We start from the raw sequence: 19,774 nt of genomic DNA, 5'->3' as shown, positions 1-19,774 counted from the left end.
CATCTGCCACACTACTGCCTAAGACCTGTGGGACTCATGCATTTGAAAACTTCATATGGGAAAAGAAAGTAGAGACTGAAGCACTCACACCCTAGGGAAAATGCACAGCTACCACACTGGAGAGCACAGCAGGATGTGGAGCACCATCACCAAATTTTGTCAGAGAGCAACGTCTCTGGGACTTTTATGATGTCCCTGAACTGAGAAATGTGGTCTATGTGTAACATTTCAGAGGCAGCCCCTCGGGTCAGCCAGCCATACCCCTGTTCTCTGCACAGGTCCCAGAGGGGGTGAGACATGAAGAAGAGGAAAAGGAAGAGGCTTGCCCTGCCCTGGCACGCAGGTGCTCTTCTCAATCTATATCATAGCAAGCACCCCAGGAATATTAAGGCTGGAAATTGAGGAGCTTTAAGCTGCTTAAGGCCCTGGGCCTCTTATGCCTTTATGTACACTTGTGCAGAGAAGAAGAACGTAAGACTTGCAGCTTGAAATACAGATACAATTAATGTTGATGTTTTGTAACCAGTTCCTGTCTTCTGCTATGCTCCTTTGAAAAAAAAAAAAAAAGAGAGAGAGCAAGCAAAACACCCAGAATTTAAATTTGCTGTAAGATTTGACTTCCTCCCCTTGGAAACATTAAAATCCAAGTACATCTCAGTAAAACATTTTCAGGAGATGGTACTCAGTACATAAAAAGCTAAGCAAATAAACTTCGAACCTGAAAGTACCAGATCTTAAAGCTTGGAATTTAAAACTGCAAAGTGCACAGAAATAAAACCCTTGCGGACATGCTAAAATGTCTAATTCATTATTATTTCAAAAAAGATTAAAAAATAATTTCTTAACATTAAAGTGCAATCAAGCACTGAAGAAATTATTTAAACTTTCCATAGGAAAAAAGCACACTCTAGAATGCTGTGAGGGTATTGATGGCTATTAAATATTTACTTTTCTCTCTAGCTCACACTAGAAAGAGTAATTTGTATTTGGCAGAAACTGGCTGCAATTACATTAGTCAATCCAAAAGCCCAACTTGCTCATACAAAATGCAAACAAATTAGTTAAAATGGTCTAATTAGCAGACTGTAAAAATGCAAAGCAAGGCTGGCATAAAAATGTGTGCTAGACAAGTATACTTTCACAAAATAAACAGGAAGGCAAATATGAAATAGTCTAATAAATCCTAGCTAAAGGACTATAATGTGAACCCAAATATTTAGGGATTGCTTACTTCAAAGAAAAGTTTCTATAGACTCTTATATATTTTCTTGCAACTCACATTCCATCATGAATGCATGATTAATACCACAGCTGAAGTTCTGGGATTTCAGTTCATCCCTGTGGAGCTGTGTGAGGGCAGGTTATATATACATTTTGTGTGAGAATATACACAAACACAGCTCCTAGTCAAGTTAATCAGAGTGCAAGGTAGCTTTGGAGCACACAAAGAATATAGGATGTGGCCTATGGAAGGAAGGTCAAGTAATTTCTTTACATGTAGTGTATTTGTTTTTGTTTCCACAATTAAGATAAATAACTGGAAGCATACGGAAATGTGGAAACAGCTTAGATAAAAGATAAAACACATTTGTTCTTATGAGAAGTATAAACTGTGGGCATTGTCCATAAGGACTCAGTTTACTGGTTAAAAAGTATCACTACAAAAACTCTATTACTGTAGTCATTGATATATTAGATCAGAAAGGGCTTTAGCCCTTTTTCTTCATTACATTGCTGCAATTTCTTAGTCAGTGGGGTTTTAACTGTTTAGCTTCTACTCCACAGATACAATAGTCCATTATGATTAGTAACCTATCACATAAAAGAAGCTGTTGTGAGGTGATGATGTGAATTTGTCTCCATATCCTTCTCATCTCACCACATGTTCTCCTGTCCTTCAGCATAGTGGAAGCCACATTCTTTCTTCTTGCCACCTGACAGATGGCAGAGGATGGGTGGCTTTGGCAAAATAGTTAGAGATGCATTGAAGAAACAATAACCATGGACAACCTCCAAGAAAAACACGATGCTATTCTGCACAAAGAACCTGTGTTCAAAAGCAATAGAGCAGCAGAAGTGTTCTGCTACACTGAAGAGGAAGTCACCCCATAGAAAACAACCCTTGGCAAAAGCAGAGCAGTGACCACAAGGTGTGGCCATCACAGCCATTACCACTGCTAGCACATAACAGATGACTCACTCAGTTATTTCACTGAAATGCTTGATTTTGGCACCTTCACTCCCCTGTGCTGTCCTCAGATGGCCTCTCTGTGCCAAAGAGTCCATCACTCTTTCTCACAGAGAGTATTTGGTGGGAAGGATATCTCACTCTGCAAGATGTCCCTGCTAGTTTGAGTGCCATTGGAGGAGTAAGGTATTTGTGGGTGTAAGAGCAGAGTCCAGTAGAGATGGACTGTTATTTGACTTAGTGCTCGACAAATGGCTTTGAGAATGGGAAAGGTAACAAGCTACATCACAGAAATTATATTTTCAACTTTCTTACTCATCACCAGATATTCCCGTCTCACAGAATTTTCCATATGCTGGAAATCTTGAATCCCACAGAGCTCCCTGGTGATGACTGGATAAAACAAGGATGTTGGATATATGAGGAAGAAAAGAAACTGCTGGCACCAAAAGGGCAGTTAAGAGAATCAAAGCCTGAGGTATGAGGAAAGAAGTCCCATCATGTCGGAAGGCTCCATCCTGTTTTAAAAGAATTCCACTATAGTGTCCCAGTTCTGTTGCTGCACATCATGGGCGACAGAGAGGAGATAGTATGGCTGCTCTGTCTCTACTATGCTCATGCTAAAATACTTAAGTACTGTGGTTGCTACCTCTTTGAAGGAGCCATGGGACTAAAGAGCAAAATTCAGCACAGCTCTCCAGGCTGCTCAGTACAATTCTTGGTGTCCTGTGTTTTGTTGCTGCCCCTACAGTCACCTGCAACAAGCCCAGGTGAGTTAATCAACTTCCTGCCTGGTGTGTGGCATTGTTCATTCTTTATATCTGCTGGCAGCTCTGTTATCCCTTAGTTGCCCAATACTAAGAAAGGCATAGATTCCTGAGCTTTTGCAGTGTTTTTCCCAGAGCCACTCAGCCCTTGCATGCAATTCATTGGAGAGGAAAACGAATCCGAGAGGAGCGGGTTTCAGCCTGGTGCACCACAACCCATTGGGGCAGATCTTCCCCTCTGATCATGGCATCCAAGTCACCTGGTCAAACAGCCCAACAGGGGAAGTGGCATATTTCCTATTCCCTAAATTTGCTGGGAATATCAGTGCAGTGTCTGTAAACCAGCCTCATACATATGTCAGCCTGATTCCACAGAAAGCTTGACTCCAACTTTACTTACTCCCATGAAGACAATTAGTCAAAGAAAAACTAAAACTTATCAGAAGAATTAAAGAAAAATCCCTCTTGATATATACATCTTGATAGACATTGAGGTGCTGGAGCATGTCCAAAGGACCTGAGGAAGGGTCTGGAGCACAAGTCTGATGAGGAGTGGCTGAGGGAACTGGGGGTGTTTAGCCTGGAGAAAAGGAGGCACAAGAGGGGATCTTACCACTCTCTGCAACTACCTGAAAGGAGGTTGCATCCAGGTGGGGGTCAGTCCCTTCTCCCAAGTAACAAGTGATAGGTCAAGAGGAAATGTTGCACATGGGGAGGTTTAGATTGGATATTGGGAAAAATATCTCCTCGTGGAAAGGGTTGTGAAGCAGTGGAACAGGCTGCCTCAAGGAAGTGGTTGAGTCACCAACCCTGGAGATATTTAGATGACTTTAGATGTGGCACTTGGGGACGTTTAGTTTAGTTTAGTTTAATGGTGGACTTGGCAGTGCTGGGTTAATGGTTGAACTTGACGATCTTAAAGATCTTTTCCAACCTAAATGATCCAGTAGTTCTATTATTCTAGGAGTGTCTGGGTAATAAAATAATAGTCAATACATTCTCTTTCAACAATGACAATGCATATAGGGAAAACAAACGCATCTACATGGCCACAATCACTAAATGAACAATTACATCTCAGGAAGGACATCTTGAGGAGCCTGATAAATATGTCAGCCCTGTGTTCAGCAGCAGCAAACCCAATTAAGAACATTAGGAAAATATTGGAGAACAGATCAGAAACTGTTCTTTTGATATATAGCCTGTGATGTACAGTCACCTCATTTCAAAAACAATATGGGTAAACCTAGATAAATACACTGAAAGACAAAGAGAGTGGTCAGCTGCATTGAATAGCTTCTGAATGAGGATGTCTTACAGAGTGTAAGGCTTCTGTGTGGACAAGAAGTGACTGAGGGTTAACATAGAGTGTTATTTCTTCAGGAGGCATAGAGAAGCTAAATATGAAATATTATTGACTGTTTATCACAACACAGGAACTAGTGGGACAAAAGACATTACCGGGGAACAAACCAAATGAAGGAGAGCTTCTTTTTCACAGATTAGGTAGCTCAAGTGTGAGACTCATTCATATCCACAAGTGGTTGCAAAGCCTTAAAGACAAGTAAACTCAGTAAAGACTCAGTAAATTCATGGAAGGCAAATCCTGAAACACCTATTGAATGCAAAGTCTGGGTCTATAACAGTAGTGATGAATAGCAAGTGAGGAACCACCATGTAGTTACTTTGGTTTTCTGGAGACAGAATATTGGGAAAAGTTTTTTTGTTGCTTTGTTGTTTTGTTCCAGTCTGAATGATCTTTTCTGATAGTCTGTGAGATACAAACTAGAAGAGAAGTGCTTTTATCTTTGCAGGGGATATAGAGTAGCTCTAAGGGGTCTGAGCTGAGTAGGATGCTGGGGGGTAAAAAGCTTGATTCATTTTTTTCCTGAAGAGAAGGCAGCTTCTTTACCTTCGGCTCTGAGGTAGCTCAGGGAAGTTGCTGTACCAGTCTCACATCACTTCATGTCTTACTTTCACCAGTCCTCTTTCCTTTGCTGATTCCATTAAGATTCTGCTACTTGGAAAAAAATTTGGTCTAAAATTACACACACACATAGAGGATGATGAAATAAGCTCTTGTTCCCTAACTCTAAAACACAACAGTTTTTCCTTTGTTACTGTGGACCAAGCGGATCTAGAATTTGTGAGGTGAGCATAGTTTATTCCAGACTCATGCTGCAATAATTTATGTTCTTGAGCCTTTGCAGATGTATAGTCACTAGAGAGCTGTCTGATGACAGGAGTTTTTACACATATTTCATCTAAATCAACACTCCAAATGCAACATTGAAGGTGCAGTGAGTTTGTGTGGATTTGTAGCACTCCCTGGAGGACTCTGCATCTAAAAACCAATAAACATTTCACGGTTCTCAGTAAGTGAAGATTTTCATCATTTTTGATGCATGCAATATTGACTAGGTTTCTCATTTTAATTTCAGTATTATTCTACAGGTAATAAGTAATTGGAGAAAAATTTCTTGCAAGTGAATGATAAAAGTGAAAATAAATCTTTCTATACTTTGCTGCTGCTTTTTTTCATTATAAAGAAAGCAGCAAAACAGAACATTCATTGATAAGCGAAATGTATTTTATACTGAGAACCTGAGAACTACTGCAAGATATTGATATTTTATGATCAGAACAAGTAAAAAGAAGACAGTGAAACATTTATTTTATTACTTTGTATATGTTTTTAGGTTTTGTACACCTAATGTGAGTGTCACAGGTCCAGCTGTGAAAAGTTAATTCTGTGCAGTATTCCTTGTTACAAGCTGTAAGCTTATGTGGAGATGAAAATTTCTAATGATTACTCTGAACTCAGGTAGTACAAAGGAATGACTGAATATGGGATCGAGATCTTCAATGCAGCTCTGCAGCTGGCACAAAGCAACAGTAGAGTCCAGACAAAGACCACATGTGACTACTAACATAAAGTGTTGGAAACACAGGAGATTCAAGAGCAAAAGTGAAAAGGTCTGTGTTAGTTTATTTTTTTGCTCATGGGCATTCAGATGTTTATTTTTTCTCAAATGAAATGTATGGATAAAAACCATTTTTTGATATTGCTATGTGTGATGCATTAGGAAGGAGAAGACAAATATAATTTGCATTTTTTTGTATTTGTGATTGTCTACATAAGCAGAATTTCATAGGAAAAGAGGAAATACAGGGATTACATGTCAAATGCCTGCATCCTTGCGTTATCCTTTCCAGCATTACTATGGCTTCCATGCTAACAGACTGATTGTGAAATGGTTATTTCAGTACACGGATAAGTGAAACGCACTTATTTAATAATTCTTTATTTCCAGGAATTTCTGTAATATATACCACTAAAATTTGCTATTCAGTTTCTATTTAAATATGATACTGTTCTTTTACATCTTGAGGCTCTTTACATTGCCACAAATATCAGTATGTCTACAGTATGATCCAAACACAAATAGTTTAGCATAGAAGCAGTACCACTGGGTCCCCTACTCTATAAACAGCATTTCAAACTCTGGTGGGGAGAAGTTTTAGGCAAGGAGGTAAATGTTTAATGTGAGACATGGCTTTCCATTTTTGTTCTGTAATCTAAAACATTAGGCAACCACGAATTGAATAATGTGTAGGATTTATTAATGTATTTTTCACACCAGCTAGCTGAGCACTTCAGGAGTACCAATTCATTTGTTGATAAATTTACTGTTATTTTTTAACAGTACTTACAGCTGTGCAAATGGTCACCAGCAAGAGTTTTCTGCCTACCTCCAAGTGCCACCTCCTTTTAGGTGAACAGAACTCCCCACAGCAGCCTGTCCTCCCTGTGGGCAGTGACTGGTGTGTCCTGCTCAGTTTGAAAGGTCGGATGGTTCACATCATGAAGGGACACACAGCATTCCTTGTCTTCTGCTGCACAGCACTGGAAGGGACAAATGATGCTCTTGGCACCATGGAAGTTGTGCAGTGCCATCAGGATTTCCTGAGACCACGGGTCTTCCTGGAGGTAGGTGGGGTATTGCCTGCATACTCAAATAGTGTTGGTATGGCATGTTCCAGTGGAAGTGACTGTCACCAGGGCAAGAATCACCCACTCATTTTCCACTGTCTTTCCTTTGGTTGTAGCTTTTGATTTATACAAAGGGACTCAAAAATACCCCTGCACAGAGCTCACCAACTAACCAGCCACACAGCACCTCCCCCTGCTCAAGGCTTGCACTGGAAATGGGAACAATCAGTAAGGACTTTGTGTGAGTCCTGAACAAAACAGTATAGGTGCTGTAGGAAAAGTGTTGGAACCGCCTATTGCCCTGGATAGAGTGCCTGAGGAAGTTGTTTGTCTCAGGATGCCAACCACATCTTCTCCTTCCCCTTTGCTACTGGGGACAGTTTTCTCTCTGCACCCCTCCTTTCCCCCTCTTCTTTTTTTATTTGGTCGTTGTTGATATGTGCCATAAACTGTGTATCCTGCTAATAAATTCTCATTCATGTGAATTTGTCTTAACATCCTTTCTGCAACACACTGATTCAATCATGCCTACTCTCTCAGCAACTTAGAAAAATCAACCACCACTTCTTGGCCAGAAACTGAAAGGAAATACTAAGATTTTGAGCCAGCAGATGACATCCATTTGTATATAGAAACACTTGAGTGAAAGATGGTAGGCAGAAAGATGTCACCTGCCTGGGACAATGGGTCTGAATTAAGTGCTCAGGTTGGACATGGAAGTAAAAAAGTCTCAGCCAAAGCTAGGGGCAGTGCAGGGTGCGGTTCGAGTTTCCAAAGGGTTATGCTCCCATCAACATCCATGCTTTTCCACCTAGCCCTGTAAACTTTGCCACTCTTGTTGCCAGCAGCTCTGCTGCTGTTGCAGAACTTCTGAAGGCATGTACCACTAGGGCAGCCTTCAGCAAGGAAAGCAACAAATGTGCCCAAGTTGTGTTCTTTACTGAATGCAGTTTTCATAATTGCAGATACAGTTATCCAATGACTTTCTAAAAGATTAACCCTGTTGCGTGACTAACAAATTGCCACAGTACATAGCACATTCTAAAAGCTGAAAAGACATGTTCTACCATGTAGTTGCAGGTCTGGGATATCAAGAAATACTTTTCATCACCACAAATAGGAGTTGGAAGTCTGCAGTCTGATTCAAACCATTCAGGCGCTTTTTTCACTAATTCTAAGAGGGACAAAGTCCTGTCAATGACTCACTTTATGTCATATCTTAGAAGTTGTGGAAAATTTATGTGCAATTCCTTGTATTCTACATAGACTTTAAAATACAGAGTTAATAGTCTGTTTCTTCTTAGCTATAGGAACAACTTTTACACAAAAACAGCACACAGGAAATGTTTTATGATATTTGAAAACATTATACAGCTCTGCGATTTGAAGTCTTTTCCTTTGAAACTGAATATGGCTGTTCAGTGGCTGAGGATGGCAAGTAAATCAGATAGTCTGAGACCTAACAAACATTTGTCCTAAAAGCTAATAAAGTTACCAGATGCTTGGACAGGCCATGTCCCCTCTGAAGTCAAAGATAGTTTTGCAAGCATCCATCACTGGATATTGAGAGATTCTATTCTCCCGCTCTTCCCTTCTCTCCCTGTGGAGGCTGAGTGGAGGAAGCAGAGTGTTACAAATTACTGTCAATGACTGAAAAGTGTCACTCCCCACTATCTATTTAGTATTCAAGTTAACTCACCAGTTTGGGAGGCAATAATGCAACCTGAAATGTATAATGAAAGTGTGAAACACACAAAAAATTGTTGGTGTCTATTTACTAGCGTGAGCCACTCACCTGACTATATTCAGGGTTGCAGGTTAAATCCCATGGCACAGTGCTTTTGCAGAACACTTCCTTTATTTATAGCAGATTTCACACTTGGCTACCTTATCTCCATTGGCAGAATTCCTGCTTGCCCATAACAAGCCACTTCAGGCATATCAACAAGACCTGAGCCTATATTTAACAGTGAAAGGGTATTTTTGCAACTTTGTTCTCCCGTAGGAAGTCTTGGTGGTACTTTGACTGGTGATTTCTCTATTACAATTTCCAGTTCCCTTCCACTTCTTGATACATTTCAGGAACCACTTGCAAACCAAATCAACCACAGCATTCCTTATGCAATCAAAGTTTTCCATTGTATTTTAAAAACAGATACTAGAGAGGGTTGCTTCTGCATAGAGCCCCCATTTTACATTCTTTACTCATCTCATTCTAGTGTTCATGCATCTGTGTGCCAATAAGGCTTTTGAAGTCCCCAGCCTAGAGCTCCTGATCGTCACTCCAGGACTGTCTTTACTGTCTTTAAATTAAGACAGTTAAGATGATTTTGATGTGACTCCCCACGGGGACTTCTTGATACAAGACTCAGTCCCAGCTCCAACCCCAAATTATGGGTATGTGTTCATAGTGCACACTTACAGAATCAAAGCCACATATCTGAGCCACAAACAGGGAGCAAAGTTGTGATGGGATTATGCATCCCGAAATATTTATGTGGTGACTGTCAGAGATCTGCAGAATCCTTTCCAGCATCTTACCCTTGTGCTTCATTTTAAGTGAAATCTTGTATTCTGGAATTGGAGCTGGAAGTAAATACCAGAAGACTTAGGTTTGGGGGTTTTTTTACCAAGTATTTTGCCTCAAATTGCAGATCCTCAACAGTTACTCCTAGAGAAATCTTGGAAGCTGGGAGGGGAACTTTCTGCTCTTGAGCAATGTCAAAAGAAAAGTTTGCATATATCTGTGAAAAAAAGAAGTTAATGGCAGGAAATGTTGTGCCGTCTGCATCCAGCTAGACAGTTGATGCCCTTATTTCACCACTACAGTTTATTATTTATTTCAGATGAGGGTCCTTTCTCATTTATTCCAGGATACTCAGATGTCAGAAAAGAATTTGAGATATACTCAGAATTTTTCTATTAAACTGAAACAAAACTATGGCCTCAGTCCACAGGAATTGCTTCAACTTAACACTGGAACTTGAGTATACGACCCTACAGTAATCAGGTGAAGCAGAAACAACACAGTAAGGGAATTCCTGACTGCTGGAGAGTTTACTGGACACCCTGTCTGTTACTTTTTCTACTACACTGTGAAACTTAGGAATGAATGGAGTAAGAATGAAATAAAGCTCTTCTGTTTACAATTTATGTGAATCAATTTTGAGTGGAAGGGCAAAAATTGAGTGAAGTTTGGGGCTTCTAGCAGTTCTGGCTGGTTCTCTGCTCCTCTGCACATCCTATATATGAGAATATGGGGGTGCAATCCATCCCCATGTAGAGGCAGCCAGATTGGACCTCAGCAAAGGGGGTGTTTCATACATGCAGTGTTAGCTGCAAAGCAAATTTTTATTACACTCTTTATTTCTCTAAGCCCTTGTTTTATGCATAGAGTGGTCAATAAAAAAATACCACCAAAACAAAAAACCTCACAGTTTTCCCAGTGTCTTCATGGTCAATATAACTACATTTTAGGTAAAAGCTTCTTTTATCACCTCAGCTAGCTTGCTTACATATAATAAGCACTGCTGAGTAGTACATCTGGTTAATGATTATCTTTTACATATTGATATTAGTACCTGAAGTGGGAACAGCTCATTTCCTGAATACGATTACCATTTTGAAATCTTATGCACAGGGGGAAAAAATCAATTCTATAAATTAAACAAGAAGTTCTGAGAACTTATATCCCCCAGTTCACATCCAGATACTAATGCATCTCATTTACTTTGTTGCTATTCCCTTGAGTTATCTGTGTCATGCAGACCAGTCTTGTATGTCATGTTAACTATCCACTGAAAAAAGCTAGAAGTGTACTTGTAACAGTGCCCTAAGCGAGCATACAAGGTAGGTAGAAGAACATAAAAAATTCATCACTGTTACATTTCAAGTTGCTGGGATATTTTCATTCCAATAGGACAGAACCCATGTCAGCTAAAGATGGAGCTATAATTAAACTGATATGGCATTCACAATTGCCTCGAAACCTGCTGTAGTTGTCATATGTTTCTTTTCCCCATCTTTAAACTATATGGAAATCAATTATCTCAACAAACCAGCTGTAAGGACTGTATGCCAACCACTTACACTTGAAGTGAATAAATTATTTGAAATTCATTATTGATGTGAACAACTCTCCAAGATTTAAAGCACCAGTCCATTTTCTGTGCCGAGATTCACATGGAATTTTAACAAGTTCAGCACTATCCTCCGTCATAAATTCGTACAGCAAACTGTTATGCAAATAGCTAGAGTTCAGGGATTGGCGAGCCGTGCACAGAAAATTATGCTTCAGATGACAAAGTGCCCGTGAGTTAATGGTTCTTTACATTTAGTGACAAATTTGTTCCTGATTTACCCCAGAGTGACAGACACAGGGTAAAAGGGGGACATCGGAGACTGAAAATACCATTTGTGTGTCAAGGATGTTAGCAACCTGGAGTGGTGATAGGCACTGGTGTCTACAGGATATGAAATTGAGTTGATGTGATGTCATTTTGGCTCTACTGTAACCTGGTTATCTCTTGCCAAGACTTCATGTATGATTAGTCAGCTCGGAGAGGACAGCAAGCCTTATCAGGCACACTTCCTGACATTCCTGTCAACTTAAGAAATGTGGTTAAGGAATTTAAGATGAGGTGTCACATCTTCATATCAAATCCCATTGAGTCACCACCTACAAGTTTGAAGACTCCTTCTAAAAATATTAATGAAAAGGAAAAAGGAAGTTTGGGCTGGATTTGACCTTGTAGTGCACATTGCATGTTACATCCCTCTAAGTTAGTGTCTTTATTATGCATACATTTTTTTTTTTGTATGCACAGAAAATAATTGCTATACAGGCTGTGGAAAAATAATATTAATTAATACTAATGCTAAAGCATGTTCTGAGTTAGCTGACTTTTAGTCTGTAGAATAAGGCAACCTTTTATGTGCCTGTGCAATTTTAAAAGAAGCTCCTTGTGTAAAAAGATTGCCATCCCATATATTTAACAAGGACTATATTTGGAATGGTTAATAGACAGATGAAAATACTAAGCATAACAATATTTTTTCATCTCTTCAAAGGAAAATTTTGTACAATGTAATAGTCACACTGTATACAGACTCTTTCAAGTTTCTTTTCAAAAGCAAGTTAGCAGCATGCTATTTTCATGCCATTACATTTGTCCAACTGCACAATTTGTATTAATAAAGGCAGTTGCATTCACTTCCTTGCTTCTTTGCAGCAAATTCATTGCTAAGTCAAAAAGATTCCTGATATGCTGCAGACCAAAACACTGCATAAACAAGGCACAGTAAAGGGTCTGTCTATAGACCACCACCTGGAAGACTAGACATGCACAAGTACCCAGTTTTTCAGCCATTGCCAAGGAATTCTTCCAAGAATTTCAGGGCCCGGTAAGGTCCAAAGAGTCTTCTCAGGCAGCATACAACTGCTTCACATCCCTTAAAGAGAAGCTTACAGTCCCAAATCCTGACACATTAGGTACGCATTCCTTCAGTAACAGTTTTTCTGGTTAATAATGATAAGTATATCTGTACTGAATAAGTAGCCCAGGGGAAACTGACTCTACATGGCACACACAGTCATAACTCCTTCATTTAAGAGATGATCCTGGTGCTTGCAATGCAGGTCTGGAAGACATGTAGACTGTGTAAGCACATCTGAGAACAGATGCAGGAGACGGTAACTGGCTGCAAGAGACCTGTTGAAAGGAACATAAAGCTATAATTACATTATAACTTTTGGGGTTTTTTCTGTTAATGAGAAGAACAGCAATAAACTTCCTTTTGCACCTTGCCTTATTTATTTGGTTGATTTCACCTTTCACCAAAAAATCACTATTTGTCTGAATAGTCCTACAAGGGCTTTTTTGCTTTTCCAAAACCAGTTTGTGACATTTGAGATTATGATTTCTTGCTTCCAAATTTAAATGCACTGCTTAATAAAACACGAACGGGAAGAACCAGTGGAAATATTTGAACAGAGCAAATGACTTAGACCTTTAAGTCTGCCACTTTTCTCATGGCAACAAAATGCTGAAACAAGAGCATCTGTGACCTGTAGGTTCAGCGAGCTAAGCCCATGAAGCTCAGCAATGTCCTCTGCTTGCCTTGAAGAATTGTCCAGCAGCCAGAACAATTTCTCTTCAAGAAACAAATGGTAAGTCATAAATCTTTTTGTGCACAAGGATAGGCAACCTGCCCAAACTTTCATGACTGTTTCAGAGTAGACAAACATAAAAGAAGAAAAGGTTTAACACCTCAGTTATATTGAGCTGAGTTATAGAAACGTTCGGTAATTCAGAGAGAAAACATTTAGTGCTAGTGTACAGCCTTCAACCTGAAACTATGTAAAACTTAAATTGACTATAGAGGTTATGAATCATCTTCTGAAAGTCTTCTCCTGTGGAACAACAATTTAATTGTGTAGATCTCTCAGTCCATAAGCAAGCATGAGGAGAGAGCAATCAATGTATTCTTTAGAATGGAGCAACATTTCCAAATTCTTCAATCTAAATAGGTCCAAGAATATCACTAGATCTCTCCTGCTTGGATCTGACAGCTGGGTTGATTTTAGCTGAAACATTATGATTTTTCTGGGGATAGACATCTATTTTTTAAGAAGCTGCATATTTTTGTGTTAATATTACCCTTAAAAGTGATACTCAAATGCAAACTGCCTCTACAGTTCCTTGTCACCTACAACATCAATATTTTCACCAGAGAAATGGGTAAGCACTAGGCCACTGTCAATGCCTTGCAGTCCCAGCCCTGGAGTGAGACTGAGAACTAAGAGTTTCCTCACTTCTCTTACCAGTAGGACTGTAAGCATGCTTATACCACCTGCACTTGTTGAGGTGCACTGCTCCACACGTCTCAAAACCAGGCAGGAGTCTAAACTAACCCACTGGTATGAACACACATCGCCCAGCTATAGATGTGCTGTCTGACTCCCAGGTCTTCATGTCTAATTCAGTAATTAAATCAACAGAGCTTTGGCTAGTAAATGATGATGATCTCTCTTTCTGAAATTGTCCCAAAGAGGAAGAAAAAAAGACTGCTGGAAGAGACAGAAGTTTCTCCTGTAGATGTTTCTGTGACAGAAGCAAGCAAAAATCATATTACAGGACAGTGATTAAGATGTGGAAGGTGATGAATATGCGAGTTGAAAGTTCAGTGGAACTTCAGGTTAAGATTTAATTCACCTAAATGTTAGTGCCTACACAGTTGGTGTTTGGACTGTGCATTGCCCAGACTGCCTCCATAGCAGAGAGAGACAGGCAACCCCAAAGGGCAAAACACCTCCTAGAATGAGAATTATCCAAGAGCAGAGGAACAAATTCCCTCCCAGGGACTGACTATTTGTCTCCTTTGACCACAGAGCATAATGTAAGGTGTCAGAACAAGCTATTACCCTATATTTCAAGGACAATTTTTGTATCTGAACATCTGGCTTGGGCTTATCTCTAATTCTTAAAGCAAGACCACTCATTAGAATGGAAATGATACTTCTTAATATCTGCATTTTTAGAAGTACTTCTATAGGATAAAGTAGCTGATGATCAGTGCATAATGCAAGGCCAGTCTGTGGCACTTAGCTTTGCAGGAGACAATGTTAAGAGCTTATATCGACTCTAGTCTTACTCTTATTGAGGTCACTGAAAGTTTTACCACAGACACCAAGGAAAAGAAGCTCAGGCCCAGATAACAGCAGCCATCAAGTCCTTGCCATTGTCTCAAGGGAAGAGACAGTTGCCTTCTAACCTTGCTCTTTTTAAAAAGTTTATTTGCCTTTATCACTGGACATTTTGACTTCTATTTCACCATCCAAATTTTTCTGAAATAGCTTCCTCTTCTACCATTAGCCCCAGTGATTGCTTATGCACTTTACCATGTCTTCAGACAGTATTCCATTTCCAATAAACAAACAAACAAACAGAAATAACAAATAAACAAATAAATAATACATACTGACTTTATCTGTAACTGCAATAGTCAATAGAGCTTAGTTGTAGTCAATGGGAAGTGTCATGATAGAAAAAGTCCCTGCTCCAACTGGTCTTTTGTTGATGGTAAGGGACAAAGAAAATAATTTGACCTTTCCAACACACTTGCTCTTCACAGAAATGAGTCAAATATGAATATTTGCATTGCACTTCACTGAGGTGAGATTAGAAGATGTCAGGAGAGGGAGTCTTCTACATGAGACAGATGAAAAAACAAGGAAGCCAGAGGAAAAATGGAAACAAATGCAAAACTCATTGGGATAGGGAGGGAGCAACTGAAACGGAATGCTAAAATATGTACATAGCATCTATTTGGGCAGGGATACATACTGGAATATGACTTTGTAAATATGCAGCTTTTGCCTTACCAGAATTATTTTAATTGTCAACTATCCCTTTTGAAAAAGGGTGGGAGTTCCACGCATCTTTACCTAAGAAGAAAAATAACTTATTATACATTTTATAGTCATAAGCTGCCCTGCAAATCCCTGTAATTAAATGGAGGGCTTGTTTTGTAGATTCCAAAAGCTTTGTCATTCTAGCTCCTGCACTTTTCTCTGGCAAAGGTTAGCCAGAGCTCTGGCAAAAGGAGATTTGTTTTTCCACAGATGGGAAAAGAAACAACCTCAGGGTCCTGGCCAGACCTCATTATGCTGCTATCCATTCCTAACTCCTGATTTTCTTGAACAAGGTCTTTCAAGGGTATTTACACCCAACCTATCCCCTCTGGGAATGTCGTCATCATGTGTGTGTCCTGTAAAACATACTAGTTTTTCCTAAACACAGTCTGGTTCTGCTATTTTTGCTGGGCCTTTGACAATGTGTCATCTTTGAAATGTCATTGCATTACCCTTTTGCTGTGTTTGGGGTGCCAGTGTAAACTGCAGGCGCCTCTGGAAGGATGTGCATTTGATTGGCAAAGACAGGATGATTGACAGTGGGTTAGTCTCCTGTCAAAGCTCAAGCGTATCATTGCGTGGCAAAGCTGTTCTGCTCAGTGCCACCTGTCCCCAGTCCCTGCCACATTGGTGCATTTCAGCCCACTGTCAAAGACAGCTAACAAGTGGTATTGGTGCTGTATGATCAAAAGCAAACCTACTGGTGATCAGTGACAGAAAAGTCTCCGCTTAGGCCAGTAAAAAAAAGCACATTTTAATGCTATCTGTCTGCCTGGCTATCTGTATATTTACACATACATGCACACCCCCGCTAGTTGATTCTTCAGTACAAAACTGCAAGCTGTGAATAATTAATATGCAAGGTCTGAATCTTCAGTCTTTATTTTTTCTACCTAGGAAGTAAATGGGAGTTTTCCTACACACCAGTCCTACAGATTAAGCCCAGTTATCAGCAACTCTGATTTGGATACCTGCAAAGTTTTAACATGTTCCAGCTTGTCAGTCTCACACTTAACTTTCTGCTTTAAAACTGAAGATACGGCTGAGAGTAATTATGAAAATATTTAAAGAGGAGGATAATTATTCAAGTAATTTGTCTTTTAAAATTAACAATATGGTCTTATCTATTGTCCTAAAAACCTATGTGAAATTTTTGTACTATTCAGAGAAGTCACTCTTAAGTGAGAGGGTTCATTTGCATTCACTGATCATCTCATTACATTTTGCCTGTAGTCCTTCCTGTAATTTCAGTAGGATATGCTATTCTTCCCTCTTAACACCTTGGGCGGCCGGCCACGGGATTAAAAACGTGGTGCTTCTCAGTTGCATCTGACAGCCAGTGAAACAGAGCTTCCTTTCTGAATATCTGAAGCAATGATTAAAAATCTGTGGACTCCTGATTTGTGCCTTGTGTACATGGTCTTCAATGTACTTTCAGAAGATGTGAGGTTTTAGAAGCATCCCAGCTTTAGCTTTTAATATGTATGTCCATTTTCAATGAGAATGTTCCTTCTAATGCTGGCTTTGTATTTTTTCTTTACTTTAGGAAAAAACCCCCCATTTCATGAATCTTCTTATTGAAACAAATTGATTTCTGGACAAAATGTCAGGATTGCTCACTCAAGACAGCAGTGAAGGCAACAGTGAAATAATCCACTTATGTAAAACACTGTTGCTATCTTCTCAATCAGGAAAGTACTGTTGATTTGGAAAGGATGTTAGGCTTCCCCCATCCCAGGGACTTCCACAGATTAAAGTTTTTACTCTGTTACAGAGTGAAACTGATGGCTACAACCTTGGCTGATTTGCAATGAAGAATGCAATTATGGTTTTGCACTTTCCTTTTTTCTTTCTTCTTTTCTACCTCTAGATTTCTTCTGCTCATGTTGTTCACCACCCCTTCTCAGCCATACTTGCTGTCTCCTTCATTTCCCCAGTTTTCTGTTGAGGTTCCACTGCATGCTTCCTATCCATAGGCCCACCTCTTCAAGACAGTTTCCAACTCTGTGTTCTTACTGCATGACAAAATTTTGTCTCAGAGTATTAAACTACTACATCAACTTCTGCTTTAACTCATCCCCACTGATCGCATACTGAGATGTTTACAACTTCCTTAATCTCACAGAACCGTTCTCAACAACCTGTTTGCTGAACTTTCCTCATCATGACCTTCATGTATCCTTGGAGAGCTTCAGATATCTTCCCCACCACAAAATCATATTTCTCCTTGTTTTTATAGTTCTTTCCTTATGTCTCTCTTTAGCACAATCTTTTTCCTTCAGCCAAATGTGTAACAAGCCTCACTTCAGTGGCAATGGCTCAGAAATTTATCTCTGCAAGGTACCATTCTACCTTATCTTCATCCACACAACCCTGTGCCTTAGCCTGTCTCCAACAAAAAAACAAGTCCCCCGTATTCCCTTAAACATTTTTGATCTCTTCCACACTACCTGTTCCACTGTTTTCTGTGACATTGAGACTTACAATCGAGAATAGTCTTTGACTTCCTTTCCATCCACACATCCAGCCTGCATTACACCTCTGCCACATCTGTCTCTGGATCATATCTAAAATCTCTCTGTTTCTGACAAAATCTCACATCTGAAGGAGACAGGCCTGTTCAGTCTCAAGTAGAGATGGCTCAGAGGGGACCTCATCTAAGTCTATCAGTATCCGAAGCAGGGGTGTCAAGAGGAATCAGGCTCTTCTCAGTGGTGCTGAGCAGTAGGACAAGAGGCAATGGGCAGAAATCGATGCACAGGAAGTTCCATCTGAACATGAGGAGAAATTTCTTTACTGTGGGGGTTACTGGGCACTGGAACAGATTGTCCAGAGAGGCTGTGGAGTGTCTCTCACTGGAGGTATTCAAGAACTGTCAGGACACAATTCCGTGTGATGTGGTCTAGGATGACCCTGCTTGAATGGGGAGGCTGGACTGGATAACCCCGCTGGTGGTTCCTTTCAGCCTTAATCATTCTGTGATTCTGTGATCAAAAACTCTGAACCATCACCTGCTTTGACACCCACTGCACCCACTCTCCTCCTCTTTGGTTCCCCTGACATTCAAATTGCTGCTTCTGCATCACAAGCCAGTCCTAACATGGCAAATCCTTCTCACACTTTGGAGTCCTTGTCTTAAATCTCTTCTCCAAAGTCCTCCTCCCCCATATCAAATTCCAGTTGTTCCAGTCTTTGCTGTCAGAGCCTAACCAATGCCTTCTTAACTCTCCATCTTAATTTTTTTGCATTGCCCACACTGTACCCTATTGACTGTTCACTGTCATTGCCTCCTCTCTTTTTAATGTTGCCTCTGAGCAGGCAGTGGATGCCTGAAATGCTGTTGAGAGTCATTACCCACTCCTACTTTGAGCACAAAAGCAAACAATGATCTGTGGCATGGTTATTTGATACATAGGAATAGTCTATTTACATACTGATAGATGGTTAATTGCTTTCATACTTGCTGGCAATAGTTCTGTTTTGCCTTTTCACATCTCTCTCCATTTCACCTGATCAAAGTATCTCTGTCTTGTGACAGGGACTCTGTCAACCTGTAACTTCAGAAAGCATTTTGTAAATTTCAAGCAACTTTATAATACCATATTATTAGGTAATAAAACCACAAGTATGAGTCATAATTTTTCATGGGCTTAATATCTTCCTACATTTTTCACCCCTTCCCAAAGTTCTTCCATGGTATTTTGCCTTAAATAACTACTTCCCTGTTTAAAATATTTATTTAAAAACCCAACATGAACAGACTAAAAATGTTCATGGTTATATTTATTAAAGCTATATACTATAGCCTAATTATTATAGGAATTACTACTCTCATTTGTATGTAGTACTTATTAATACTTATTAATAGCATAAATACAGATTTGGTCAAAGTTTTTCCATGCAGAGAGCACAGCTCATTAAAAAGCTTATAGAAAAGCTTTTCCACGGACATAAAATGTAGCAAACGCTGGAGAGAAACTCTAGTTCACTTTACTGTTCAAAGCAACTGCATGGTGTTTAATTCTCATTTAATGCTGTTTAGAGATATTGATTGAGCATGGCCTTACTGTTTAACAGGGGCATCTCTGAAGGCAACTGTTGTCCGATGTGTCGAGCCCACAGTTTTGACATGGAGCCTGTTCGGTGGTGGCCCCACTGATTTAAGTCATTTGGAAGGAGTCGGTATGAGCAATGAAGTGTGTAGTGGGAAGGACAGTCTCTAGATCTAACAGTTTATCACTGATAGATAATTTTTCAGGATTCAAACAGTCTGTCACATCCCAGCTAAGAAGTGACTTGCTTTTACAATGCCATCCATAGGAGTCTCTTGCTGTGCTGATGGTGAAATACACACACAGACGATTAAAGACTGATATCTATGTATAGGGGGAGATATCATCTGTTGAGGCACT

General features: G+C 39.8%; 1 protein-coding gene across 4 annotated transcripts in view; it reads left to right on the top strand.

The window, feature by feature from the left end:
- LOC121675876 overlaps positions 1–7,434 on the top strand; it is a 32,354-nt gene extending 24,920 nt beyond the window's left edge. For 2 of the 4 annotated variants that reach the window (XR_006020258.1, XR_006020260.1), the window contains 4 exons: positions 2,514–5,334; positions 5,784–5,931; positions 6,663–6,946; positions 7,066–7,434. Coding sequence is in view for 1 of the 4 variants with exons in the window: in XM_042051701.1 (XP_041907635.1) it covers positions 2,566–2,589 (24 nt within the window). In the remaining 3 variants the exon portion in view is untranslated. Of the gene's footprint in view, positions 1–2,513; positions 5,335–5,783; positions 5,932–6,662; positions 6,947–7,065 lie in introns of those variants that run through there. The other 2 variants (XR_006020259.1, XM_042051701.1) reach the window with 2 other exon arrangements.
- The last annotated feature ends 12,340 nt before the right edge of the window (positions 7,435–19,774 follow it).

This window comes from Corvus kubaryi, unplaced genomic scaffold (assembly GCF_017639235.1).
Source record: "Corvus kubaryi isolate FWS band 111438036 unplaced genomic scaffold, C.kubaryi_AGA036_p1.0 76, whole genome shotgun sequence".
In the NCBI taxonomy this organism is placed as follows: domain Eukaryota; kingdom Metazoa; phylum Chordata; class Aves; order Passeriformes; family Corvidae; genus Corvus; species Corvus kubaryi.
The sequence above is the reverse complement of the archived record's forward strand: the minus strand, read 5'-3'. Positions and strand labels throughout refer to the sequence as shown.